The sequence below is a fragment of the Vigna unguiculata genome, unplaced genomic scaffold, assembly GCF_004118075.2.
Source record: "Vigna unguiculata cultivar IT97K-499-35 unplaced genomic scaffold, ASM411807v1 contig_285, whole genome shotgun sequence".
Lineage (NCBI taxonomy): Eukaryota > Viridiplantae > Streptophyta > Magnoliopsida > Fabales > Fabaceae > Vigna > Vigna unguiculata.
The window spans coordinates 505-28,285 of NW_021010990.1; the positions used below are offsets into that span (position 1 = coordinate 505).

Consider the following 27,781-nt stretch of genomic DNA (forward strand, 5'->3'; position numbering starts at 1 on the left):
AACAAATCCAACCAGCAAAGTATATGTTCAAATGAATCGAGAACAAAAAGCTATACACAAAAAACAAAAACAAGAATAGTTATTTTCACCATCATATAAAATAAAAATCATATTAAAACGAGATAATAATTTTGTAAATTAAAAGGAAAAAAGAAAATATAATAGAAAAATACAAGTAAATATAGATTTAAGTTATATAAAATAAATATTAAATATGTTTGTACACCTAACACAATTTTTTCCATGATCAAGGTTCTAGTTAGAAGCTTTAACCTTTATTTATTATTAATATATATATATATATATATATATATATATATATTATATATATATTATATATATATATATATATATATATATCCGAATTCAATTTTAACCATTTTTTCTAATATATAATATTATAAATAATCCATAGTTCAATATAAGTTGATACATTATATCAAGTTTTAATTTGTAATTTAATAACTTATAATATTTTTGTTGATATTGATATTTATTACATATTTTTTGTATCATACATATTAATATGTATGATAAGAAAATATACAATAAAAATTAACATCAACAAAAATATTATAAATTATTAAATCTTGAAGTCTACCAAAATAATAGTGCAAAAATATGAGCACTTAAGTTTTGTAGGAACATGTCTAAAACTAAATCTTAGAAGTACAAGATAGAGATTGTCCATCATCAAGCAACTTCCCATCATTAAATTTTTCTTTTTTCTTTCACCATGATATTTCCATCAACCAATGGAGAGTTTAAAATAGAAATTGAATCATCCAATCAACCATTAGGCTCCCTTCAATTGAAGTCAAAGTATACTAATAAAGATTGATAAGGAGTAAAAGATGCAAAGAGAACATTGTCCTTTAAAAGTTTCTTAAAAATCAAATTTAATTGAAAAGTATCACAACATTAAAATCGAAAATATTTTATTGCTTACAAAAGAGCAACAATACGTAACTATTTTATATGATTTCATCGACAAAAGCAAATGATTTTAAGCAAAGAAACAATTATATACATTCGTTTAAAAATTCAAAAGAGGAAATACCGACTAAAAGTATAAAACTCCTATCTATACATTCGTTTAAAAAATAAGAAAAGAAAATTAGAGTTGACTCAAAATGAAAAAAGTTGAATATAAAGCATCTATACTAAACAAACAAGTAAAACCTATATTACATAAATTATCTTTTAATTTATTTATTCATTTTATTTATACTTATCACAAGTTAATGCATTTTCATAAAAAAAAATAAAATAAAGAGAAAAATGGTCAGTTTTTGAACCAGAATAACCCTGTCCTAATATATAATTTTTTCTACCTCGAACAGAATTATTTCTCATAAAATATACCTAAAATTTACCAAAAGATACCATTTAACTAAATAAGTTAAACCAGACACGAATTAATTCATTTATCTAAAACTTTAAATTAAGTCAATAAGATAAAAATCACTTCAAATATTTTCTGTCGGAGCAAGAAGAAAAAAACATTTGTAACAGAAAAAAAGAAGTATGTATGTGCTCCGAAACATTATGAGAGTGCTCAAATTGGGCCGCACGAATATGACGGGTCGGTGTCGGGCACCCATTCTAAAACCCTCGCTCTTCGCACTCACTGCTCTTTGCTTTTGTCTTCCTTCTCCTAAAACCCTCACCTCTGCACTCCATAGTTAGGGCTTTTCATTCTCCTCATCACTTCTTCAATGGCCACTCTTCTTCTCAGACACTCCTCTTCCACTTCTCGCCGCCTCTTCCCCTTAGCCTCTCAAATCCACTCTTCCGTATCTCGTTCTCCTCTCTCTACTCCCAATGACTCCACCTCCACCTCCTTCTATTCTTTCAATTTCAATCCATGGTGGAGATCCATGGCAACTTTCACCAGAACGTAACACTCTCGCTTTCTCTTTTTCGTCGCAAAATTTAAAATATACAAGTAACAGTAATCGTTATTAGTATGTCTTTTACTTGTTTTGTTCATCTTATTGTTTGACTTTGCAGGAAGCCTCACGTTAATGTCGAAACTATTGGACACGTGGATCATGGGAAGACCACGCTAAATGCGGCAATCACCAAGGTCTTGATTCACTCTTTGTTTAAATGTGTGTTGAGGTGGATGTTTTGGTGTTTATTACTCAATTAGGTTTGATCAGGTGCTTGCGGATGAAGGGAAGGCTAAGGCTGTGGCCTTTGATGAAATTGACAAGGCTCCTGAAGAGAAGAAGAGAGGAATCACCATTGCAACGGTATGGAATCGCACTCTTTTGGTCTTGCAATCGATTGTGTTGTTTTCTGTTGATATGTATGCTTGCTCTATATTTCAGTTTTCAGGCTCATGTGGAGTATGAGACTGCAAAACGACATTATGCGCATGTGGACTGCCCTGGACACGCGGATTATGTTAAAGTAAGCTTTCGAATTTGGTTTAGTTTCTCTAAGAATGTTTTTTTTATTGGAGTTATGAATTGCCTAACGGAAGCTGGGTGGCTAAGTTGTGGCGAACAAATTTAAGCAATTTTACCTTGTATAATAGTTAATTGTGGAATTTAGCATATTTTGGTGCTTGTGTAGCCTGACCTTCTTTTTAAAATGAGATGGAAAATTTATGCTAGGAATTTGGAAGTAGATTAGTTTGTAACAAAATATATTTTATAGGTATTGATTACACTGTATATTGGCAACAGCTGCATTTGTCAGATTCCTATTTTCCATGAATGCTGGTGGGTTTAGCATTCCAGCTTGCCTTGATGTACTTACTAGATGGTTTATATAATGGTTTTATTTAGTTTAAATAACAAATTAATTCTTGTTCACTGTATGCTTTATAATTGTCTGTTTTTTTTTCAGAATATGATTACGGGAGCTACCCATATGGATGGTGGTATACTTGTTGTATCTGCACCTGATGGACCAATGCCTCAAACCAAGGAGCACATTCTTCTTGCTCGCCATGTAGGTATTTTACTGATGTGGTTTGTATATATATACCTAGAACGTCTACACCTTTCTCCTTACTTCTAGATTGACATATTTTATCTTTAAATGTATTATGCAGGTTGGTGTGCCATCTCTTGTTTGCTTTCTAAATAAAGTTGATGCTGTTGATGATCCAGAGTTGTTAGAGCTTGTAGAAATGGAGTTACGTGGTAGGGTGTTTCTCTAAGGCTTCTCTTCTCTTGTCCATGCTCAGAAAATGAATAAACCTGCTTAAGTTTCTGTAATCTTTGTGTTTGCTAAAATGTGTTTTTATGATAATGTTTTTTGTAGAGCTACTGAGCTTCTACAAGTTCCCTGGGGATGAAATCCCGATCATTAGAGGTTCAGCGTTGTCTGCTTTACAGGGTACAAATGACGAGATTGGAAGACAGGCCATTCTAAAATTAATGGATGTTGTAGATGCATACATTCCTGACCCTGTTCGCCAACTTGACAAGCCCTTCCTAATGCCAATTGAAGATGTGTTCTCAATTCAGGTAAAATGACCTGAACTTTATTTTTTGGGTTAATTTTTGAAGAAAGCAGATTCATTGAAGTAAAGATGGCCTCAGTTATAAAATTTTACAATTTGTAATGTAAGTCTTGTGTTTTTATCATGTTCTATCACTTTCCATCCGCTCCAGTATAAACACCGTTTAGGTAACGACACTGTTTAAGAAGTACTATTTATTACTATTCTGTTTACGTTCATTGCTTTAAATTCCTTATATGCTCTTTCAGTTCACTCAAACTACAGCAATTATTGATGTGCTTAACATCATAAGCAGATGGGATTATGAACACTGGAGCATATGTGGAATAGATGTTTATAATACCGGTCATCTTTGTAACTGTGGTCACTTTAACAAATTCTTTCTTGTTCTTTTAAATCTCTAGTTAGGTGAAGGATAAAATTTCAAAATCTTAAATTTCAAATTCTTAATTCGGTCTAGGGTTTTTGAAGAATAAATAAGGAAAGGAGGTAGCATTTGTTACGGCCTTGCTCTTTGTAATGATATGACGCAGTGGTAATTTAAATCTTAACATAGTGCTTTAAAAACTGTTGTCTCATATAATTGTTTTTTTTCCCTTAAAGAGAATATCAAAATTTCTATTTTCAACACTTAGTTCTCTCAAAATCTGCATTTGTTTCATTACATATATTGGATTGTATGGACATAAATAAATATGGGGGCAATGGTTTCCATCATTTCAGCTGCTTTATATTTTTCATTTGTGATGAAGGGACGTGGAACAGTTGCCACTGGCCGTGTTGAACAAGGCGTCATTAAAGTCGGTGAAGAAGTAGAGGTGTTAGGTCTAATGCAGGTATGTATGTTCATTGAGTCATTTCCTATATATAGCTGCCTTCTGATCCTTCTTGTTAATAAACTAATATTAATTATTCTTTCAATAAAAACACTACAGATTAATCAGAAACCTTTCATTAAAGACAAAACATCAATGTATATTAATTTCTTACAAACAAACAATAAACCAGTCGAAATTATTCCCCCTAAATAAACATTTCACATTTACTGTGTTTGAAATAGAAAAAAATGTAAAGTATAATAATGCTTGCATGGCTTAGGATCTTATTTTCATGCAGTATATATAACAGAATATTGGATGGACCCACATGTCAAATCACTCTTTTTGAGGTTCCCTGGTTTATCAATGGTCACCGTCTATTGAAGGAACCATGCTTCCTCATGCTTGATGTACTTCTCAACTTCTTCTTCGAACTCTTGATAAAATTCGAAAACTGGTCGTTTAGGTTATCCCTAGCATTAGCCTCGTCATCATCTCGTAGTGGTACAGGTGTAACGTTGCTCTGCTCCCGACCGATGTGGGACACGGTTCTAATTTTACCCTTGGCACGTCGAATGAAACTGTTGAAAGTTTCATCGTTATCAAGTGAGGTGTTATCTGAGTTCGCCGCACGACCATGTTATCCCTTCCAAGCGCGTGTGGTCTCTACTGCTGGATTAGCAGCACGCCACCTCATCCTTGGATCATATCCAGCTTCACTTGAAGCAACTCTTGTTGCCTTTCCATGAACCTTTGAACATGATGAGTTCCTGTTCCATGATGGAGGTTGGTTTGAAAAGTGTTCGATGCAAGGTATATGGTTTCTCGACAAACTTGGTTAAGCTCAAATGATTATAAGTTGAGTTGGTGTAACTTGTTTTATAGTGTGTTATGAGGGTGTAAATGGAAGATTATGAACTAAAATAAGAAAGAAATAGTGACATGTTTTGAATAGGTATGTGTATGAGGACTAATTGTTTTTCGTAGGAGCTATCCAGTTAAGATTCTGAACAGCGATTAAGAAGAGCTTTTTCTAATTTTCCACGGAATATAATGGTGTCAAACTCCAAAACAACCAAGTACTGATGTATATACAGTAACATTGAACCATGGCCAAAGTTGACGGCTTAGTCCTAATCTTCTCAAGGAAATAAAATAAAAGGAAGAGATTTTCTTTAAGTACTTGATAATTCTATGGTTAGTATTGTATACTGCTGTTTTAATTATCTGTTATTATCATAATAAAAAGCAAAAAAAATAAACATAAACATTTATCTCTTTCATCAAAAATCAGTATCTTCCTCTCCCACCCTCACAAACATGAGAGTTTTCCATGGAGTAGCTAGATGGTATCAGATTCCAAGAGGACCCTTCTTCAGAATTGGCGAAATAAATAAAAGTTTCAGTTGCAGCTTGCAAGAATCACGTCATTCCCATATATATAAGATGCTTATGTGGTTATGGGTAATTATTATTCGTGTGTCTTTATGTGGAAATTAAACAACTCATCGCACTTGTTGAATTTTAAATTACGATCAGAGAGCCAGAATGTAAGTGGCTCCTACCATACCAAACATTAAAACGAATATGTTTCTGGAATTTTATTTTTGCATGTTCATGGTGTAGTGTATCAACCGTAGTTAAATTTATCTCAATCTAACGTTGCTGGTTGAGTATTGCTTCCACATTTATCTCAATTAATAGATAGTTTAACGTTGTCATGTTCTTTCACAAAAGACAGAAAGAGAGGGGGGGAAAGCGAGTCCAAGTCATGCAGCTCGAAAGAAACAAAGTTCTAATTTTCAACTCACACCAAAGATTTCTTCTTTCTCATACCATTTACTCTTCCCGGTTCCACCACTGATTTATGTCACTACCACCATCTTTTAGAAAACAAACCATTATGTACCAAACTTGACACTTCTAGAACCAGTTATTTTGACTCAAATTCAAAATACTGGACCAGCTTTTATGATTCCCGTAAGTGTTTTTTTAAGGTGGGACGGTTGTTATTAGAGAGAACTTTGACTACACTAAGGTTTGAAACTACTTTATTACACCTAACAATCACATGCAAGAACTTATCTGCTTTTTCATAATGGTAATGGGGTTTTGAATTTACCACCATTAATAAAAGACTTGAAAATTAGTTCACTATGTAACCAAGTAGAGTTAACAATAAACTATACTTTGAAATGGCGTATTTTAGAGACTAGAAGAAAAAAATTTCTTGCGAATGTTACTGTATTATAGTTAATGGGCTCCCTATATTTAGAGAAGTAATATTTTTTTTTGTTTTATTATTATATTAAATTATAATTTTAGAATTTATAATTAGTTGGTCATTTAATAAATTATTAAAGAATATATTATGTTTAAAGTATTACTTCTCTGAATAATTATTTTATTCATTTGATTTATTATTAAACTGATTTACCGTAAAAATAAAAATATATTTCAACTCTAACCTTTAATATCTAATAAATTATTATTTTAGTTCTTAAATAGTATTATTAGTTTTTTAAATTTAAAATCTTCATACAAATCTCTAAAATGCTCGAATTCTATATTGAATCGATTTAACCCACGGTATGTATTTCTAAAGATTATTTTTAAAATTATTTGATTTTTAAAATTATTTGATTTTTAAAATAAATAGATAATTATTTCTTTTAATGTGTGTCCTTATACACATATGTTGTCTCTTGTAATATTTATCTATTATAATATAACAACCCTGCAGAAGAGTGATACAAAATATCATGAGACGGACCTTCAAAGATAATGCATCAGAATTAATATACAAAATATGAACTCTTCTTTGATTGTTTTCAGGTTTAGCTGTTGAGTCAGGAAATCATAAGACGGGGCTGGAGGGCCACTGCAAGGTGACAAGATGAAACTGTCACAGCAAAGAATGGTCCATCTTGTAAGGGAAAGAGATTGTAAGAAGATTTGTTGCAGCTGCAGTTGAAGGGATTATATTTTGGCATTTTTTAGCTTAGTTCAAATACTACCAAATATATTCCAGTGATAAACAAGTGAAAGCAGTGATGCATACCTTTAGTCCCTCATTGAAAAGCCATTAAAAAAAAGCAGTCTTAAACGTTGACAATAAAGCAGCATAATAATGTCTCAATGGTTTCAACTTTCAAGTACCACCTAAGATTTACTAATGCAACCCACGTTCTTCTTGATTTTTTCTCTCTCAATAGTAGAATGTGGAAGGGAGTAAAAGGAAACTCGATATCAATCCTACTTACGCACATACAAATTTGACTAATCAAATTAACTTACATAATTCACAACATAGAAACAGTCTAATTAATGCTCAGCGATTCAAAAGCTAAACAAGGGTGCTGAAAGATGAATACAGGCTAATTTTACAATTCAACATTGGAGCATATCCCAGGTTGGGAACAAGTCAACAAGATCAAGAAAAGTATACTCTGCATACCTCTTTAAAGGAGCAGTCAAAGTGGATTGCTTATTTTCGTGTGGATCTTCCAAGGTTCTTATGACCACCAAATTACCATGGGAAAGAAAGATGCATAATCAATAAACAGATACAATAAACGAGCCATCTTCATTACTACAATGAGACATTCCATGGTTATGCACAACACTATCTAAATAATTTCAGTATTAGAACCCTGTGGAAGAGTGAAAAAACAGAATTGAAGGTATGGTTATGCCTCCAGATAATGACCCTTGTATGCTACTAATAACTCCTCTGCATTTTCTCTGAACTGTGATATATACTTGTCCAAGAACATCTCCTCAGACAAGCACAACACATGAATATAACTGGGGACTTTCTTGCAGAGATTTTTTGATTTCAACAGTTGGAAGACTTTATATCGAGGAAGCACGCGATCCTCCATGCTGTACATTAAAATCCTAGGCTGGTGAATAAGGACTGACTTGGGCAGCATAACTGTATGCAAGAAGAATTTCATTCCAACTTTCAACTTCTTCTCTGATGTTCTAAACAAAGTCGGAGTTCTCTTGAACATTTGCAGGCCCTCATCCTTCGAAAAACCAAAAAAAAGTTTCAACTTTCTCTCAAATGTTTTATCGCTCAAACAACTTAATGTATAAATTGCATGGACAAGCATTCTTGAATTTTCACGGAAACCCAAGTCTACAGCTCGAGAAACATTGTTTTCAATAGTAGACCGCTGTGCAACGAAAAGCCTTGGATGAAGTTTGAGTAGCAATGAAAGATGAGTCCCAAGAATGCCACAACTCTCCAAGAAGACGACATTCTCCATAATTCTTTTGTACTTTGGGAGTATCCAGCCACATCTGTGCAAAACAAGAATAAAATCTTTCTGGTCGTAGACAATTTTCCTAATAGCTTCAACTGAGGGGACCAATGTTTTCTTCAAGCTATGAGTCAAAATGGAGGGATTCTTTGAAATGAAGCTGCATAACTCGTAACCCTGGAATCCAGACATCTGAAAGAGCTGAATTTTGGGTCTCAAGATTTTCTCAACGTTTGTAAACAGTATCTGGGGTATTTGACGAATCAGGGAGAGAATCTGGCTTTGGGAAAAGCCTATTTGTTTGAAGAAAGTGAGCACTGATAAGGGGTTTTGAGGGAATCTGCACCCTGAAACACGTTTGGAGACATAAAGGGATTGGGTTCTGGAGAACTGCAAGTCGGAATTCAGGTAATCAATTAATGAAATGGTTTCGTTGAAGTGTAGGCAACGGCTTTTGGTTGAGAAAGAGAGGAAGAATGTCATAGACTGATAAGAGAATTGATTGAAAAGAGAAGATGAAACAGCATGGTGTGACTTGAGAGACTGCATTAGTTCTGTGATCGTAGATCGTAGATGAATGAATGCTTTGTTTAGAATCAACCAAAAAACAACGTATTTTTTAGGTTGTCTATTTCGAATTTGAAGTCACCAAACGTTGGCAGCCCTAATCAAGATAATCCCCAAATCTGATTCTCAAGGGTTTCGAAGAACCCTAAATCCCCAATTTCTTTAACCTTTCGTCTCGCGCTTGGATTTCAAACCCTTCTTCTTCATTGAGCACGGCCAAATCACGATGAAGAAGACTGAACCCTTTCTTGAAGTTGCGTTCTCGTCGACGGTGGGTTGCTTCGCGGGGGTCTGTCTGGTTTGGTTTTTTGCAGGTACCGTGGTGGCTGTCGCATTGGCGCAATCGACATCGATTTTTGTCACAGTGGCCTGTGGTTCTGTTTGGAACGGAGGTGGAGGATTCTCGCAATGTAGGTGTGTTCGCGTCTGGTTTCGCGTCTTCTCCGGGCAGCTTTTTTCGTCGCAGGTGGCTGCGTGGTGGCCGGCGCCGCAGTGATGGGGATTTCGCGTCAGAAAGTGCCCTCGTCGTCGATCTGATTCACAGTGATGCATTAGATGTCTTGAGATGTGTTAAACCATTATTTAAATATATTTATAATTATTTTTTTTATGATGTGACATGGGTGTTTTACTTTTTTAATAATATTTGCTTTATTAGGAGTTAGTCACTTTTGTGGTTTATGTTTTATGTTTAAGTTTGTGTATGCCTACATTGTATTTATGCTTTCATAAACTAGCATGTTTGTCTCCTAAATTATTAAGCTTTCCAAGTTTATGCAAGGATCAAATGTGTTGGATTGATAGAAGACCAAGGAACAAACAACAAAACCCTAAGTTCAGCTCTGCACCTAGAGCTAAGCAACATTCGGGTTTGGCTGGATTCAGCCCAACCGGATTAATCGAGGATATGGGTAATTTCGGACATCACACAAACGTAAGCCAGCCCACACTTCATCGGAAGAAGACAACACCTTTGTGTGATAGGAAAGCGCAACACCTTCCAATGAGCACGAGGAATGAGCAAATTCTGAAGAAAAGAGGGAAGTTATAGATAAAAGGTGAAGAGGTCGGGGGAAGAGAATATTATTTTTTTTATTCTTAAAGACATCATTTGTCCCAAGTTTCGTTTCTCTTTCTTCGATTTGGTCATATTTTTATGAAGGACAATGATATTTTGACAATTTTCTCTTATAATCTGATGTGACGTTTTTTATGTGTTAAAATATCATTTTATTTTTTTAAGTTAAAAAAATATTAATTTGTATAAATTATGATCAATTTGATTATTTTTTGTGACGACATTTAAATTGTTAACCAAAAGTGAACAACGACAATCATGTGTCATTTCGTGATTTTTTTTATTTTTTAAATTTTTTAAAAAATTTTAAAAAATTGTTCACATCCAAGTCAACATTATGACACATGGCAGTGTCATATGTCAAGCAAGTGTCATTACCACATACAAAGTCAGTATTATTGTCACATATTTTATATTTAATTCATACAAATTTTCGTTAATTTTATTCAAACAAATTGAATTGAATTGTCTTTTATTCTAACAAACTAAACTGAATTTAGTGAACCGAACAACGATATGAACCAACTGTTATGAACCAAACATTTTTTCTAATTACACTTTTGAATCAAACTATATTAATTTTAATTTGGACTATACTATTTTAACCGAATTGTACTATATCAATATTGTTCATAAAGTGTTTTTAAAAATGATAATATTAATTTCAATTCACTGTCGTGCTAAATTTAAATGTATAGTCAAACTGATTAACAATACGAAGCAAAACTATTACATTTTATAAATTGTTTTCTACTTTTAATTTGTTTCATGTTTTCAAAGATTCGTATGAAAGTCAATTTCTCGAAGGAATTGGCTCAAAATAACAAATCCAACCAGCAAAGTATATGTTCAAATGAATCGAGAACAAAAAGCTATACACAAAAAACAAAAACAAGAATAGTTATTTTCACCATCATATAAAATAAAAATCATATTAAAACGAGATAATAATTTTGTAAATTAAAAGGAAAAAAGAAAATATAATAGAAAAATACAGGTAAATATAGATTTAAGTTATATAAAATAAATATTAAATATGTTTGTACACCTAACACAATTTTTTCCATGATCAAGGTTCTAGTTAGAAGCTTTAACCTTTATTTATTTATTAATATATATATATATATATATATATATATATATATATATATATCCGAATTCAATTTTAACCATTTTTTCTAATATATAATATTATAAATAATCCATAGTTCAATATAAGTTGATACATTATATCAAGTTTTAATTTGTAATTTAATAACTTATAATATTTTTGTTGATATTGATATTTATTACATATTTTTTGTATCATACATATTAATATGTATGATAAGAAAATATACAATAAAAATTAACATCAACAAAAATATTATAAATTATTAAATCTTGAAGTCTACCAAAATAATAGTGCAAAAATATGAGCACTTAAGTTTTGTAGGAACATGTCTAAAACTAAATCTTAGAAGTACAAGATAGAGATTGTCCATCATCAAGCAACTTCCCATCATTAAATTTTTCTTTTTTCTTTCACCATGATATTTCCATCAACCAATGGAGAGTTTAAAATAGAAATTGAATCATCCAATCAACCATTAGGCTCCCTTCAATTGAAGTCAAAGTATACTAATAAAGATTGATAAGGAGTAAAAGATGCAAAGAGAACATTGTCCTTTAAAAGTTTCTTAAAAAACAAATTTAATTGAAAAGTATCACAACATTAAAATCGAAAATATTTTATTGCTTACAAAAGAGCAACAATACGTAACTATTTTATATGATTTCATTGACAAAAGCAAATGATTTTAAGCAAAGAAACAATTATATACATTCGTTTAAAAATTCAAAAGAGGAAATACCGACTAAAAGTATAAAACTCCTATCTATACATTCGTTTAAAAAATAAGAAAAGAAAATTAGAGTTGACTCAAAATGAAAAAAGTTGAATATAAAGCATCTATACTAAACAAATAAGTAAAACCTATATTACATTGAATATAAATAACAGTGCTTAATTACATAAATTATCTTTTAATTTATTTATTCATTTTATTTATACTTATCACAGGTTAATGCATTTTCATAAAAAAAATAAAATAAAGAGAAAAATGGTCAGTTTTTGAACCAGAATAACCCTGTCCTAATATATAATTTTTTCTACCTCGAACAGAATTATTTCTCATAAAGTATACCTAAAATTTACCAAAAGATACCATTTAACTAAATAAGTTAAACCAGACACGAATTAATACATTTATCTAAAACTTTAAATTAAGTCAATAAGATAAAAATCACATCAAATATTTTCTGTCGGAGCAAGAAGAAGAAAACATTTGTAACAGAAAAAAAGAAGTATGTATGTGCTCCGAAACATTATGAGAGTGCTCGAATTGGGCCGCACGAATATGACGGGTCGGTGTCGGGCGCCCATTCTAAAACCCTCGCTCTTCGCACTCACTGCTCTTCGCTTTTGTCTTCCTTCTCCTAAAACCCTCGCCTCTGTACTCCATAGTTAGGGATTTTCATTCTCCTCATCACTTCTTCAATGGCCACTCTTCTTCTCAGACACTCCTCTTCCACTTCTCGCCGCCTCTTCCCCTTAGCCTCTCAAATCCACTCTTCCGTATCTCGTTCTCCTCTCTCTACTCCCAATGACTCCACCTCCACCTCCTTCTATTCTTTCAATTCCAATCCATGGTGGAGATCCATGGCAACTTTCACCAGAACGTAACACTCTCGCTTTCTCTTTTTCGTCGCAAAATTTAAAATATACAAGTAACAGTAATCGTTATTAGTATGTCTTTTACTTGTTTTGTTCATCTTAGTGTTTGACTTTGCAGGAACCCTCACGTTAATGTCGGAACTATTGGACACGTGGATCATGGGAAGACCGCGCTAACTGCGACAATCACCAAGGTCTTGATTCACTCTTTGTTTAAATGTGTGTTGAGGTGGATGTTTTGGTGTTTATTACTCAATTAGGTTTGATCAGGTGCTTGCAGATGAAGGGAAGGCTAAGGCTGTGGCCTTTGATGAAATTGACAAGGCTCCTGAAGAGAAGAAGAGAGGAATCACCATTGCAACGGTATGGAATCGCACTCTTTTGGTCTTGCAATCAATTGTGTTGTTTTCTGTTGATATGTATGCTTGCTCTATATTTCGGTTTTCAGGCTCATGTGGAGTATGAGACTGCAAAACGACATTATGCGCATGTGGACTGCCCTGGACACGCGGATTATGTTAAAGTAAGCTTTCGAATTTGGTTTAGTTTCTCTAAGAATGTTTTTTTTTATTGGAGTTATCAATTGCCTAACGGAAGCTGGGTGGCTAAGTTTTGGCGAACAAATTTAAGCAATTTTACCTTGTATAATAGTTAATTGTGGAATTTAGCATATTTTGGTGCTTGTGTAGCCTGACCTTCTTTTCCAAATGAGATGGAAAATTTATGCTAGGAATTTGGAAGTAGATTAGTTTGTAACAAAATATATTTTATAGGTATTGATTACACTGTATATTGGCAACAGCTGCATTTGTCAGATTCCTATTTTCCATGAATGCTGGTGGGTTTAGCATTCCAGCTTGCCTTGATGTACTTACTAGATGGTTTATCTAATGGTTTTATTTAGTTTAAATAACAAATTAATTCTTGTTCACTGTATGCTTTATAATTGTCTGTTTTTTTTTCAGAATATGATTACGGGAGCTGCCCAGATGGATGGTGGTATACTTGTTGTATCTGCACCTGATGGACCAATGCCTCAAACCAAGGAGCACATTCTTCTTGCTCGCCAAGTAGGTATTCTACTGATGTGGTTTGTATATATATACCTAGAACGTCTACACCTTTCTCCTTACTTCTAGATTGACATATTTTATCTTTAAATGTATTATGCAGGTTGGTGTGCCATCTCTTGTTTGCTTTCTAAATAAAGTTGAGGCTATTGATGATCCAGAGTTGTTAGAGCTTGTAGAAATGGAGTTACGTGGTAGGGTGTTTCTCTAAGGCTTCTCTTCTCTTGTCCATGCTCAGAAAATGAATAAACCTGCTTAAGTTTCTGTAATCTTTGTGTTTGCTAAAATGTGTTTTTATGATAATGTTTTTTGCAGAGCTACTGAGCTTCTACAAGTTCCCTGGGGATGAAATCCCGATCATTAGAGGTTCAGCGTTGTCTGCTTTACAGGGTACAATTGACGAGATTGGAAGACAGGCCATTCTAAAATTAATGGATGTTGTAGATGCATACATTCCTGACCCTGTTCGCCAACTTGACAAGCCCTTCCTAATGCCAATTGAAGATGTGTTCTCAATTCAGGTAAAAGGACCTGAACTTTATTTTTTGGGTTAATTTTTGAAGAAAGCAGATTCATTGAAGTAAAGATGGCCTCAGTTATAAAATTGTTACAATTTGTAATGTAAGTCTTGTGTTTTTATCATGTTCTATCACTTTCCATCTGCTCCAGTATAAACACCGTTTAGGTAACGACACTGTTTAAGAAGTACTATTTATTACTATTCTGTTTACGTTAAAATTGCTTTAAATTCCTTATATGCTCCTTCAGTTCACTCAAACTACAGCAATTATTGATGTGCTTAACATCATAAGCAGATGGGATTATGAACACTGGAGCATATGTGGAATAGATGTTTATAATACCGGTCATCTTTGTAACTGTGGTCACTTTAACAAATTCTTTCTTGTTCTTCTAAATCTCTAGTTAGGTGAAGGATAAAATTTCAAAATCTTAAATTTCAAATTCTTAATTCGGTCTAGGGTTTTTGAAGAATAAAAAAGGAAAGGAGGTAGCATTTGTTACGGCCTTGCTCTTTGTAATGATATGACGCAGTGGTAATTTAAATCTTAACATAGTGCTTTAAAAACTGTTGTCTCATATAATTGTTTTTTTTTCCTTAAAGAGAATATCAAAATTTCTATTTTCAACACTTAGTTCTCTCAAAATCTGCATTTGTTTCATTACATATATTGGATTGTATGGACATAAATAAATATGGGGGCAATGGTTTCCATCATTTCAGCTGCTTTATATTTTTCATTTGTGATGAAGGGACGTGGAACAGTTGCCACTGGCCGTGTTGAACAAGGCGTCATTAAAGTCGGTGAAGAAGTAGAGGTGTTGGTCTAATGCAGGTATGTATGTTCATTGAGTCATTTCCTATATATAGCTGCCTCTGATCCTTCCTGTTAATAAACTAATATTAATTATTCTTTCAATAAAAACACTACAGATTAATCAGAAACCTTTCATTAAAGACAAAACATCAATGTATATTAATTTCTTACAAACAAAAATAAACCAGTCGAAATTATTCCCCCCAAATAAACATTTCACATTTACTGTGCTTGAAATAGAAAAAAATGTAAAGTATAATAATGCTTCCATGGCTTAGGATCTTATTTTCATGCAGTATATATAACAGAATATTGGATGGACCCACATGTCAAATCACTCTCTTTGAGGTTCCCTGGTTTATCAATGGTCACCGTCTGTTGAAGGAACCATGCTTCCTCATGCTTGATGTACTTCTCAACTTCTTCTTCGAACTCTTGATAAAATTCGAAAACTGGTCGTTTAGGTTATCCCTAGCATTAGCCTCGTCTCATCTCGTAGTGGTACAGGTGTAACGTTGCTCTGCTCCCGACCGATGTGGGACACGGTTCTAAGTTTACCCTTGGCACGTCGAATGAAACTGTTGAAAGTTTCATGTTATCAAGTGAGGTGTTATCTGAGTTCGCCGCACGACCATGTTGTCCCTTCCAAGCGCGTGTGGTCTCTACTGCTGGATTAGCAGCACGCCACCTCATCCTTGGATCATATCCAGCTTCACTTGAAGCAACTCTTGTTGCCTTTCCATGAACCTTTGAACATGATGAGTTCCTGTTCCATGATGCAGGTTGGTTGAAAAGTGTTCGATGCAAGGTATATGGTTTCTCGACAAACTTGGTTAAGCTCAAATGATTATAAGTTGAGTTGGTGTAACTTGTTTTATAGTGTGTTATGAGGGTGTAAATGGAAGATTATGAACTAAAATAAGAAAGAAATAGTGACATGTTTTGAATAGGTATGTGTATGAGGACTAATTGTTTTTCGTAGGAGCTATCCAGTTAAGATTCTGAACAGCGATTAAGAAGAGCTTTTTCTAATTTTCCACGAATATAATGGTGTCAAACTCCAAAACAACGAAGTACTGATGTATATACAGTAACATTGAACCATGGCAAAAGTTGACGGCTTAGTCCTAATCTTCTCAAGGAAATAAAATAAAAGGAAGAGATTTTCTTTAAGTACTTGATAATTCTATGGTTAGTATTGTATACTGCTGTTTTAATTATCTCTTATTATCATAATAAAAAGCAAAAAAAATAAACATAAACATTTATCTCTTTCATCAAAAATCAGTATCTTCCTCTCCCACCCTCACAAACATGAGAGTTTTCCATGGAGCAGCTAGATGGTATCAGATTCCAAGAGGACCCTTTTCAGAATTGGCGAAATAAACAAAAGTTTCAGTTGCAGCTTGCAAGAATCACGTCATTCCCATATATATAAGATGCTTATGGGTTATGGGTAATTATTATTCGTGTGTCTTTATGTGGAAATTAAACAACTCATCGCACTTGTTGAATTTTAAATTACGATCAGAGAGCCAGAATGTAAGTGGCTCCTACCATACCAAACATTAAAACGAATATGCTTCTGGAATTTTATTTTTGCATGTTCATGGTGTAGTGTATCAACCGTAGTTAAATTTATCTCAATCTAACGTTGCTGGTTGAGTATTGCTTCCACATTTATCTCAGTTAATAGATAGTTTAATGTTGTCATGTTCTTTCACAAAAGACAGAAAGAGAGGGGGGGAAAGCGAGTCCAAGTCATGCAGCTCGAAAGAAACAAAGTTCTAATTTTCAACTCACGCCAAAGATTTCTTCTTTCTTATACCATTTACTCTTCCCGGTTCCACCGCTGATTTATGTCACTACCACCATCTTTTAGAAAACAAACCATTATGTACCAAACTTGACACTTCTAGAACCAGTTATTTTGACTCAAATTCAAAATACTGGACCAGCTTTTATGATTCCGTAAGTGTTTTTTTAAGGTGGGACGGTTGTTATTAGAGAGAACTTTGACTACACTAAGGTTCGAAACTACTTTATTACACCTAACAATCACATGCAAGAACTTATCTGCTTTTTCATAATGGTAATGGGGTTTTGAATTTACCACCATTAATAAAAGACTTGAAAATTAGTTCACTATGTAACCAAGTAGAGTTAACAATAAACTATACTTTGAAATGGCGTATTTTAGAGACTAGAAGAAAAAAAATTTCTTGCGAATGTTACTGTATTATAGTTAATGGGCTCCCTATATTTAGAGAAGTAATATTTTTTTTTTTTTATTATTATATTAAATTTATAATTTTAGAATTTATAATTAGTTGGTCATTTAATAAATTATTAAAGAATATATTATGTTTAAAGTATTACTTCTCTGAATAATTATTTTATTCATTTGATTTATTATTAAACTGATTTACCGTAAAAATAAAAATATATTTCAACTCTAACCTTTAATATCTAATAAATTATTATTTTAGTTCTTAAATACTATTATTAGTTTTTTAAATTTAAAATCTTCATACAAATCTCTAAAATGCTCGAATTCTATATTGAATCGATTTAACCCACGATATGTATTTCTAAAGATTATTTTTAAAATTATTTGATTTTTAAAATAAATAGATAATTATTTCTTTTAATGTGTGTCCTTATACACATATGTTGTCTATTGTAATATTTATCTATTATAATATAACAACCCTGCAGAAGAGTGATACAAAATATCATGAGACGGACCTTCAAAGATAATGCATCAGAATTAATATACAAAATATGAACTCTTCTTTGATTGTTTTCAGGTTTAGCTGTTGAGTCAGGACATCATAAGACGGGGCTGGAGGGCCACTGCAAGGTGACAAGATGAAACTGTCACAGCAAAGAATGGTCCATCTTGTAAGGGAAAGAGATTGTAAGAAGATTTGTTGCAGCTGCAGTTGAAGGGATTATATTTTGGCATTTTTTAGCTTAGTTCAAATACTACCAAATATATTCCAGTGATAAACAAGTGAAAGCAGTGATGCATACCTTTAGTCCCTCATTGAAAAGCCATTAAAAAAAAGCAGTCTTAAACGTTGACAATAAAGCAGCATAATAATGTCTCAATGGTTTCAACTTTCAAGTACCACCTAAGATTTACTAATGCAACCCACGTTCTTCTTGATTTTTTCTCTCTTAATAGTAGAAGGTGGAAGGGAGTAAAAGGAAACTCGATATCAATCCTACTTACGCACATACAAATTTGACTAATCAAATTAACTTACATAATTCACAACATCGAAACAGTCTAATTAATGCTCAGCGATTTAAAAGCTAAACAAGGGTGCTGGAAGATGAATACAGGCTAATTTTACAATTCAACGTTGGAGCATATCCCAGTTGGGGAACAAGTCAACAAGATCAAGAAAAGTATACTCTGCATACCTCTTTAAAGGAGCAGTCAAAGTGGATTGCTTATTTTCGTGTGGATCTTCCAAGGTTCTTATGACCACCAAATTACCATGGGAAAGAAAGATGCATAATCAATAAACAGATACAATAAACGAGCCATCTTCATTACTACAATGAGACATTCCATGGTTATGCACAACACTATCTAAATAATTTCAGTATTAGAACCCTGTGGAAGAGTGAAAAAACAGAATTGAAGGTATGGTTATGCCTCCAGATAATGACCCTTGTATGCTACTAATAACTCCTCTGCATTTTCTCTGAACTGTGATATATACTTGTCCAAGAACATCTCCTCAGACAAGCACAACACATGAATATAACTGGGGACTTTCTTGCAGAGATTTTTTGATTTCAACAGTTGGAAGACTTTATATCGAGGAAGCACGCGATCCTCCATGTTGTACATTAAAATCTTAGGCTGGTGAATAAGGACTGACTTGGGCAGCATAACTGTATGCAAGAAGAATTTCATTCCAACTTTCAACTTCTTCTCTGATGTTCTAAACAAAGTCGGAGTTCTCTTGAACATTTCAGGCCCTCATCCTTCGAAAAACCAAAACAATTAATTAGTTTCAACTTTCTCTCAAATGTTTTATCGCTCAAACAACTTAATGTATGAATTGCATGGACAAGCATTCTTGAATTTTCACGGAAACCCAAGTCTACAGCTCGAGAAACATTGTTTTCAATAGTAGACCGCTGTGCAACGAAAAGCCTTGGATGAAGTTTGAGTAGCAATGAAAGATGAGTCCCAAGAATGCCACAACTCTCCAAGAAGATGACATTCTCCATAATTCTTTTGTACTTTGGGAGTATCCAACCACATCTGTGCAAAACAAGAATAAAATCTTTCTGGTCGTAGACAATTTTCCTAATAGCTTCAATGAGGGGACCAATGTTTTCTTCAAGCTATGAGTCAAAATGGAGGGATTCTTTGAAATGAAGCTGCATACTCGTAACCCTGGAATCCAGACATCTGAAAGAGCTGAATTTTGGATCTCAAGATTTTCTCAACGTTTGTAAACAGTATCTGGGGTCTTTGACGAATCAGGAGAGAATCTGGCTTTGCGAAAAGCCTATTTGTTTGAAGAAAATGAGCACTGATAAGGGGTTTTGAGGGAATCTGCACCCTGAAACACGTTTGGAGACATAAAGGGATTGGGTTCTGGAGAACTGCAAGTCGGAATTCAGGTAATCAATTATTGAAGTGGTTTCGTTGAAGTGTAGGCAGCAGCTTTTGGTTGAGAAAGAGAGGAAGAATGTCATAGACTGATAAGAGAATTGATTGAAAAGAGAAGATGAAACAGCATGGTGTGACTTGAGAGACTGCATTAGTTCTGTGATCGTAGATGAATGAATGCTTTGTTTAGAATCAACCAAAAAACAACGTATTTTTTAGGTTGTCTATTTCGAATTTGAAGTCACCAAACGTTGGCAGCCCTAATCAAGATAATCCCCAAATCTTATTCTCAAGGGTTTCGAAGAACCCTAAATCCCCAATTTCTTTAACCTTTCGTCTCTCGCTTGGATTTCAAACCCTTCTTCTTCATTGAGCACGGCCAAATCTCGATGAAGAAGACTGAACCCTTTCTTGAAGTTGCGTTCTCGTCGACGGTGGGTTGCTTCGCGGGGGTCTGTCTAGTCTGGTTTTTTGTAGGTACCGTGGTGGCTGTCACATTGGCGCAATCGACATCAATTTCTGTCACGGTGGCCTGCGGTTCTGTTTGGAACGGAGGTGGAGGATTCTCGCAATGTAGGTGTGTTCGCGTCTGGTTTCGCGTCTTCTCCGGGCAGCTTTTTTCATCGCAGGTGGCTGCGTGGTAGCCGGCGCCGCAGTGATGGGGATTTCACGTCAGAAAGTGCCCTCGTCGTCGATCTGATTCGCAGTGGTTCTGCAACGCGTGGCTTCGTCAACGTGTGGTGGTTCGTCGTGGCAGCCTGGTTTCGCGAGACATCTGCTGGCTCTGGTTTCGTCGCAGCGGAGGTGGCTCGCAACACCGATCTGGTTGTGTTCGCGTAGGTGGCTCGCGACGGTGGCGATCTGGTTCGGGACGGCGGCTTCGCAACCGGCAATTTGATTTTCCAGGCCCTTTTTTTGGCCGTCAATGGCTGTGGTTTGCTCTAAAGTGTGCCGGCAGAGATTCCGTTTAGGGGTTAGTTCATGCGCGTGGGAGAAGATAAAAACCTGATAAAATTTTTGTATTAAAATAAATACCTATAAATATTTAGTTTCAGTATAAATAAAATATTCAATGTTTTGGTAGTTTAATATTTTTTGTGAGTAAATTAAATCAAGAAGTTAACAAAATATTCAAGTTTAATACTTTTTGCAGTTAATGATCATAGTTAGTGAAAAATGTTAAACATCAGTGTTTATGTATATCATGCGAATATTGGTTGTTCCAAAAGAAAATTAATATTTGGCCAGATTACATACATGTGATGGTAAAATGTGATAATTAGAAGGTTTTGTTTTGGTTGATGATAAATCAATTCAAAGATGAATAAGATGGGTTTGTTGTTTGACATACTTCATTATCAATGTTTAGTCGTTACAACAAAATATTCTTAGTAGTTAATATGATTTATATTGTTGTCCAAAGAATATTGATGATGCATTAGATGTCTTGAGATGTGTTAAACCATTATTTAAATATATTTATAATTATTTATTTTTATGATGTGACATGGGTGTTTTACTTTTTTAATAATATTTGCTTTATTAGGAGTTAGTCACTTTTGTGGTTTATGTTTTATGTTTAAGTTTGTGTATGCCTACATTGTATTTATGCTTTCATAAACTAGCATGTTTGTCTCCTAAATTATTAAGCTTTCCAAGTTTATGCAAGGATCAAATGTGTTGGATTGATAGAAGACCAAGGAACAAACAACAAAACCCTAAGTTCAGCTCTGCACCTAGAGCTAAGCAACATTCGGGTTTGGCTGGATTCAGCCCAACCGGATTAATCGAGGATATGGGTAATTTCGGACATCACACAAACGTAAGCCAGCCCACACTTCACCGGAAGAAGACAACACCTTTGTGTGATAGGAAAGCGCAACACCTTCCAATGAGCACGAGGAATGAGCAAATTCTGAAGAAAAGAGGGAAGTTGTAGATAAAAGGTGAAGAGGTCGGGGGAAGAGAATATTATTTTTTTTATTCTTAAAGACATCATTTGTCCCAAGTTTCGTTTCTCTTTCTTCGATTTGGTCATATTTTTATGAAGGACAATGATATTTTGACAATTTTCTCTTATAATCTGATGTGACTTTTTTTATGTGTTAAAATATTTGTATAAATTATGATCAATTTGATTATTTTTTGTGACGACATTTAAATTGTTAACCAAAAGTGAACAACGACAATCATGTGTCATTTCGTTATTTTTTTTATTTTTAAAATTTTTTAAAAAATTTTAAAAAATTGTTCACATCCAAGTCAACATTATGACACATGGCAGTGTCATATGTCAAGCAAGTGTCATTACCACATACAAAGTCAGTATTATTGTCACATATTTTATATTTAATTCATACAAATTTTCGTTAATTTTATTCAAACAAATTGAATTGAATTGTCTTTTATTCTAACAAACTAAACTGCATTTAGTGAACCGAACAACGATATGAACCAACTGTTATGAACCAAACATTTTTTCTAATTACACTTTTGAATCAAACTATATTAATTTTAATTTGGACTATACTATTTTAACCGAATTGTACTATATCAATATTGTTCATAAAGTGTTTTTAAAAATGATAATATTAATTTCAATTCACTGTTGTGCTAAATTTAAATGTATAGTCAAAGTGATTAACAATACGAAGAAAACTATTACATTTTATAAATTGTTTTCTACTTTTAATTTGTTTCATGTTTTCAAAGATTCGTATGAAAGTCAATTTCTCGGAGGAATTGGCTCAAAATAACAAATCCAACCAGCAAAGTATATGTTCAAATGAATCGAGAACAAAAAGCTATACACAAAAAACAAAAACAAGAATAGTTATTTTCACCATCATATAAAATAAAAATCATATTAAAACGAGATAATAATTTTGTAAATTAAAAGGAAAAAAGAAAATATAATAGAAAAATACAGGTAAATATAGATTTAAGTTATATAAAATAAATATTAAATATGTTTGTACACCTAACACAATTTTTTGCATGATCAAGGTTCTGGTTAGAAGCTTTAACCTTTATTTATTTATTAATATATATATATATATATATATATATATATATATATATATATATATATATATATATATATATATCGAATTCAATTTTAACCATTTTTTCTAATATATAATATTATAAATAATCCATAGTTCAATATAAGTTGATACATTATATGAAGTTTTAATTTGTAATTTAATAACTTATAATATTTTTGTTGATATTGATATTTATTACATATTTTTTGTATCATACATATTAATATGTATGATAAGAAAATATACAATAAAAATTAACATCAACAAAAATATTATAAATTATTAAATCTTGAAGTCTACCAAAATAATAGTGCAAAAATATGAGCACTTAAGTTTTGTAGGAACATGTCTAAAACTAAATCTTAGAAGTACAAGATAGAGATTGTCCATCATCAAGCAACATCCCATCATTAAATTTTTCTTTTTTCTTTCACCATGATATTTCCATCAACCAAAGGAGAGTTTAAAATAGAAATTGAATCATCCAATCAACCATTAGGCTCCCTTCAATTGAAGTCAAAGTATACTAATAAAGATTGATAAGGAGTAAAAGATGCAAAGAGAACATTGTCCTTTAAAAGTTTCTTAAAAAACAAATTTAATTGAAAAGTATCACAACATTAAAATCGAAAATATTTTATTGCTTACAAAAGAGCAACAATACGTAACTATTTTATATGATTTCATCGACAAAAGCAAATGATTTTAAGCAAAGAAACAATTATATACATTCGTTTAAAAATTCAAAAGAGGAAATACCGACTAAAAGTATAAAACTCCTATCTATACATTCGTTTAAAAAATAAGAAAAGAAAATTAGAGTTGACTCAAAATGAAAAAAGTTGAATATAAAGCATCTATACTAAACAAACAAGTAAAACCTATATTACATAAATTATCTTTTAATTTATTTATTCATTTTATTTATACTTATCACAAGTTAATGCATTTTCATAAAAAAATAAAATAAAGAGAAAAATGGTCATTTTTGAACCAGAATAACCCTGTCCTAATATATAATTTTTTCTACCTCGAACAGAATTATTTCTCATAAAATATACCTAAATTTTACCAAAAGATACCATTTAACTAAATAAGTTAAACCAGACACGAATTAATTCATTTATCTAAAACTTTAAATTAAGTCAATAAGATAAAAATCACTTCAAATATTTTCTGTCGGAGCAAGAAGAAAAAAACATTTGTAACAGAAAAAAAGAAGTATGTATGTGCTCCGAAACATTATGAGAGTGCTCAAATTGGGCCGCACGAATATGACGGTCGGTGTCGGGCGCCCATTCTAAAACCCTCGCTCTTCGCACTCACTGCTCTTCGCTTTTGTCTTCCTTCTCCTAAAACCCTCGCCTCTGCACTCCATAGTTAGGGCTTTTCATTCTCCTCATCACTTCTTCAATGGCCACTCTTCTTCTCAGACACTCCTCTTCCACTTCTCGCCGCCTCTTCCCCTTAGCCTCTCAAATCCACTCTTCCGTATCTCGTTCTCCTCTCTCTACTCCCAGTGACTCCACTCCACCTCCTTCTATTCTTTCAATTCCAATCCATGGTGGAGATCCATGGCAACTTTCACCAGAACGTAACACTCTCGCTTTCTCTTTTTGTCGCAAAATTTAAAATATACAAGTAACAGTAATCGTTATTAGTATGTCTTTTACTTGTTTTGTTCATTTATTGTTTGACTTTGCAAGAAGCCTCACGTTAATGTCAGAACTATTGGACACGTGGATCATGGGAAGACCACGCTAACTGCGGCAATCACCAAGGTCTTGATTCACTCTTTGTTTAAATGTGTGTTGAGGTGGATGTTTTGGTGTTTATTACTCAATTAGGTTTGATCAGGTGCTTGCGGATGAAGGGAAGGCTAAGGCTGTGGCCTTTGATGAAATTGACAAGGCTCCTGAAGAGAAGAAGAGAGGAATCACCATTGCAACGGTATGGAATCACACTCTTTTGGTCTTGCAATCGATTGTGTTGTTTTCTGTTGATATGTATGCTTGCTCTATATTTCGGTTTTCAGGCTCATGTGGAGTATGAGACTGCAAAACGACATTATGCGCATGTGGACTGCCCTGGACACGCGGATTATGTTAAAGTAAGCTTTCGAATTTGGTTTAGTTTCTCTAAGAATGTTTTTTTTTATTGGAGTTATCAATTGCCTAACGGAAGCTGGGTGGTTAAGTTGTGGCGAACAAATTTAAGCAATTTTACCTTGTATAATAGTTAATTGTGGAATTTAGCATATTTTGGTGCTTGTGTAGCCTGACCTTCTTTTCAAAATGAGATGGAAAATTTATGCTAGGAATTTGGAAGTAGTTTAGTTTGTAACAAAATATATTTTATAGGTATTGATTACACTGTATATTGGCAACAACTGCATTTGTCAGATTCCTATTTTCCATGAATGCTGGTGGGTTTAGCATTCCAGCTTGCCTTGATGTACTTACTAGATGGTTTATCTAATGGTTTTATTTAGTTTAAATAACAAATTAATTCTTGTTCACTGTATGCTTTATAATTGTCTGTTGTTTTTTTTTCAGAATATGATTACGGGAGCTACGCAAATGGATGGTGGTATACTTGTTGTATCTGCACCTGATGGACAAATGCCTCAAACCAAGGAGCACATTCTTCTTGCTCGCCAAGTAGGTATTCTACTGATGTGGTTTGTATATATATACCTAGAACGTCTACACCTTTCTCCTTACTTCTAGATTGACATATTTTATCTTTAAATGTATTATGCAGGTTGGTGTGCCATCTCTTGTTTGCTTTCTAAATAAAGTTGATGTTGTTGATGATCCAGAGTTGTTAGAGCTTGTAGAAATGGAGTTACGTGGTAGGGTGTTTCTCTAAGGCTTCTCTTCTCTTGTCCATGCTCACAAAATGAATAAACCTGCTTAAGTTTCTGTAATCTTTGTGTTTGCTAAAATGTGTTTTTATGATAATGTTTTTTGCAGAGCTACTGAGCTTCTACAAGTTCCCTGGGGATGAAATCCCGATCATTAGAGGTTCAGCGTTGTTTGCTTTACAGGGTACAAATGACGAGATTGGAAGACAGGCCATTCTAACATTAATGGATGCTGTAGATGCATACATTCCTGACCCTGTTCGCCAACTTGACAAGCCCTTCCTAATGCCAATTGAAGATGTGTTCTCAATTCAGGTAAAAGGACCTGAACTTTATTTTTTGGGTTAATTTTTGAAGCAAGCAGATTCATTGAAGTAAAGATGGCCTCAGTTATAAAATTGTTACAATTTGTAATGTAGGTCTTGTGTTTTTATCATGTTCTATCACTTTCCATCTGCTCCAGTATAAACACCGTTTAGGTAACGCCACTGTTTAAGAAGTACTATTTATTACTATTCTGTTTACGTTAAAATTGCTTTAAATTCCTTATATGCTCCTTCAGTTCACTCAAACTACAGCAATTATTGATGTGCTTAACATCATAAGCAGATGGGATTATGAACACTGGAGCATATGTGGAATAGATGTTTATAATATCGGTCATCTTTGTAACTGTGGTCACTTTAACAAATTCTTTCTTGTTCTTCTAAATCTCTAGTTAGGTGAAGGATAAACTTTCAAAATCTTAAATTTCAAATTCTTAATTCGGTCTAGGGTTTTTGAAGAATAAAAAAGGAAAGGAGGTAGCATTTGTTACGGCCTTGCTCTTTGTAATGATATGACGCAGTGGTAATTTAAATCTTAACATAGTGCTTTAAAAACTGTTGTCTCATATAATTGTTTTTTTTTCCTTAAAGAGAATATCAAAATTTCTATTTTCAACACTTAGTTCTCTCAAAATCTGCATTTGTTTCATTACATATATTGGATTGTATGGACATAAATAAATATGGGGGCAATGGTTTCCATCATTTCAGCTGCTTTATATTTTTCATTTGTGATGAAGGGACGTGGAACAGTTGCCACTGGCCGTGTTGAACAAGGCGTCATTAAAGTCGGTGAAGAAGTAGAGGTGTTGGGTCTAATGCAGGTATGTATGTTCATTGAGTCATTTCCTATATATAGCTGCCCTTTGATCCTTCCTGTTAATAAACTGATATTAATTATTCTTTCAATAAAAACACTACAGATTAATCAGAAACCTTTCATTAAAGACAAAACATCAATTTATATTAATTTCTTACAAACAAACAATAAACCAGTCAAAATTATTCCCCCCAAATAAACATTTCACATTTACTGTGCTTGAAATAGAAAAAAATGTAAAGTATAATAATGCTTGCATGGCTTAGGATCTTATTTTCATGCAGTATATATAACAGAATATTGGATGGACCCACATGTCAAATCACTCTCTTTGAGGTTCCCTAGTTTATCAATGGTCACCGTCTGTTGAAGGAACCATGCTTCCTCATGCTTGATGTACTTCTCAACTTCTTCTTCGAACTCTTGATAAAATTCGAAAACTGGTCGTTTAGGTTATCCCTAGCATTAGCCTCGTCATCATCTCGTAGTGGTACAGGTGTAACGTTGCTCTGCTCCCGACCGATGTGGGACACGGTTCTAAGTTTACCCTTGGCACGTCGAATGAAACTGTTGAAAGTTTCATCGTTATCAAGTGAGGTGTTATCTGAGTTCGCCGCACGACCATGTTGTCCCTTCCAAGCGCGTGTGGTCTCTACTGCTGGATTAGCAGCACGCCACCTCATCCTTGGATCATATCCAACTTCACTTGAAGCAACTCTTGTTGCCTTTCCATGAACCTTTGAAC

At 33.5% G+C, this 27,781-nt stretch overlaps 4 protein-coding genes across 4 annotated transcripts; 3 read left to right on the top strand and 1 right to left on the bottom strand.

Moving 5' to 3' along the window:
* The first annotated feature begins 1,693 nt into the window (after positions 1-1,693).
* LOC114171512 (elongation factor Tu, mitochondrial-like) lies at positions 1,694-5,048 on the top strand. Its single transcript, XM_028056481.1, has 9 exons — positions 1,694-1,900; positions 2,014-2,089; positions 2,166-2,258; positions 2,344-2,418; positions 2,860-2,964; positions 3,068-3,158; positions 3,280-3,485; positions 4,234-4,317; positions 4,686-5,048. The coding sequence occupies exons 1-9, from the start codon at positions 1,719-1,721 to the stop codon at positions 5,046-5,048; spliced, it is 1,275 nt and encodes a 424-aa protein (XP_027912282.1). The 5' UTR covers positions 1,694-1,718.
* A 2,940-nt stretch (positions 5,049-7,988) lies between these two features.
* Positions 7,989-9,116, bottom strand: LOC114171513 (transcription termination factor MTERF5, chloroplastic-like). Its single transcript, XM_028056482.1, has one exon. The coding sequence runs from the start codon at positions 9,114-9,116 to the stop codon at positions 7,989-7,991; it is 1,128 nt and encodes a 375-aa protein (XP_027912283.1).
* A 3,620-nt stretch (positions 9,117-12,736) lies between these two features.
* Positions 12,737-15,348, top strand: LOC114171514 (elongation factor Tu, mitochondrial-like). The gene is made up of 8 exons (XM_028056483.1): positions 12,737-12,933; positions 13,047-13,122; positions 13,199-13,291; positions 13,377-13,451; positions 13,894-13,998; positions 14,102-14,192; positions 14,314-14,519; positions 15,271-15,348. The coding sequence occupies exons 1-8, from the start codon at positions 12,752-12,754 to the stop codon at positions 15,346-15,348; spliced, it is 906 nt and encodes a 301-aa protein (XP_027912284.1). The 5' UTR covers positions 12,737-12,751.
* A 520-nt stretch (positions 15,349-15,868) lies between these two features.
* Positions 15,869-27,235, top strand: LOC114171515 (elongation factor Tu, mitochondrial-like). The gene is made up of 11 exons (XM_028056484.1): positions 15,869-15,993; positions 16,118-16,143; positions 18,146-18,198; positions 24,731-24,805; positions 24,882-24,974; positions 25,060-25,134; positions 25,580-25,684; positions 25,788-25,878; positions 26,000-26,205; positions 26,957-27,040; positions 27,140-27,235. The coding sequence occupies exons 1-11, from the start codon at positions 15,869-15,871 to the stop codon at positions 27,233-27,235; spliced, it is 1,029 nt and encodes a 342-aa protein (XP_027912285.1).
* The last annotated feature ends 546 nt before the right edge of the window (positions 27,236-27,781 follow it).

Excerpts from the sequence above, each read along its gene's own strand:
- LOC114171513 (XM_028056482.1), bottom strand. The coding sequence starts at position 9,116 with ATGCAGTCTCTCAAGTCACACCATGCTGTTTCATCTTCTCTTTTCAAT.
- LOC114171512 (XM_028056481.1), top strand. The coding sequence starts at position 1,719 with ATGGCCACTCTTCTTCTCAGACACTCCTCTTCCACTTCTCGCCGCCTC. Across the intron at positions 2,965-3,067 it reads ACATTCTTCTTGCTCGCCAT|GTTGGTGTGCCATCTCTTGT; the intron begins GTAGGTATTTTA and ends TGTATTATGCAG. Across the intron at positions 4,318-4,685 it reads AGGTGTTAGGTCTAATGCAG|GAACCATGCTTCCTCATGCT; the intron begins GTATGTATGTTC and ends CGTCTATTGAAG.
- LOC114171514 (XM_028056483.1), top strand. The coding sequence starts at position 12,752 with ATGGCCACTCTTCTTCTCAGACACTCCTCTTCCACTTCTCGCCGCCTC. Across the intron at positions 13,292-13,376 it reads GAGGAATCACCATTGCAACG|GCTCATGTGGAGTATGAGAC; the intron begins GTATGGAATCGC and ends TTCGGTTTTCAG. Across the intron at positions 14,193-14,313 it reads TGTAGAAATGGAGTTACGTG|AGCTACTGAGCTTCTACAAG; the intron begins GTAGGGTGTTTC and ends TGTTTTTTGCAG.
- LOC114171515 (XM_028056484.1), top strand. The coding sequence starts at position 15,869 with ATGTGGGACACGGTTCTAAGTTTACCCTTGGCACGTCGAATGAAACTG. Across the intron at positions 25,685-25,787 it reads ACATTCTTCTTGCTCGCCAA|GTTGGTGTGCCATCTCTTGT; the intron begins GTAGGTATTCTA and ends TGTATTATGCAG. Across the intron at positions 26,206-26,956 it reads AAGATGTGTTCTCAATTCAG|GGACGTGGAACAGTTGCCAC; the intron begins GTAAAAGGACCT and ends TTTGTGATGAAG.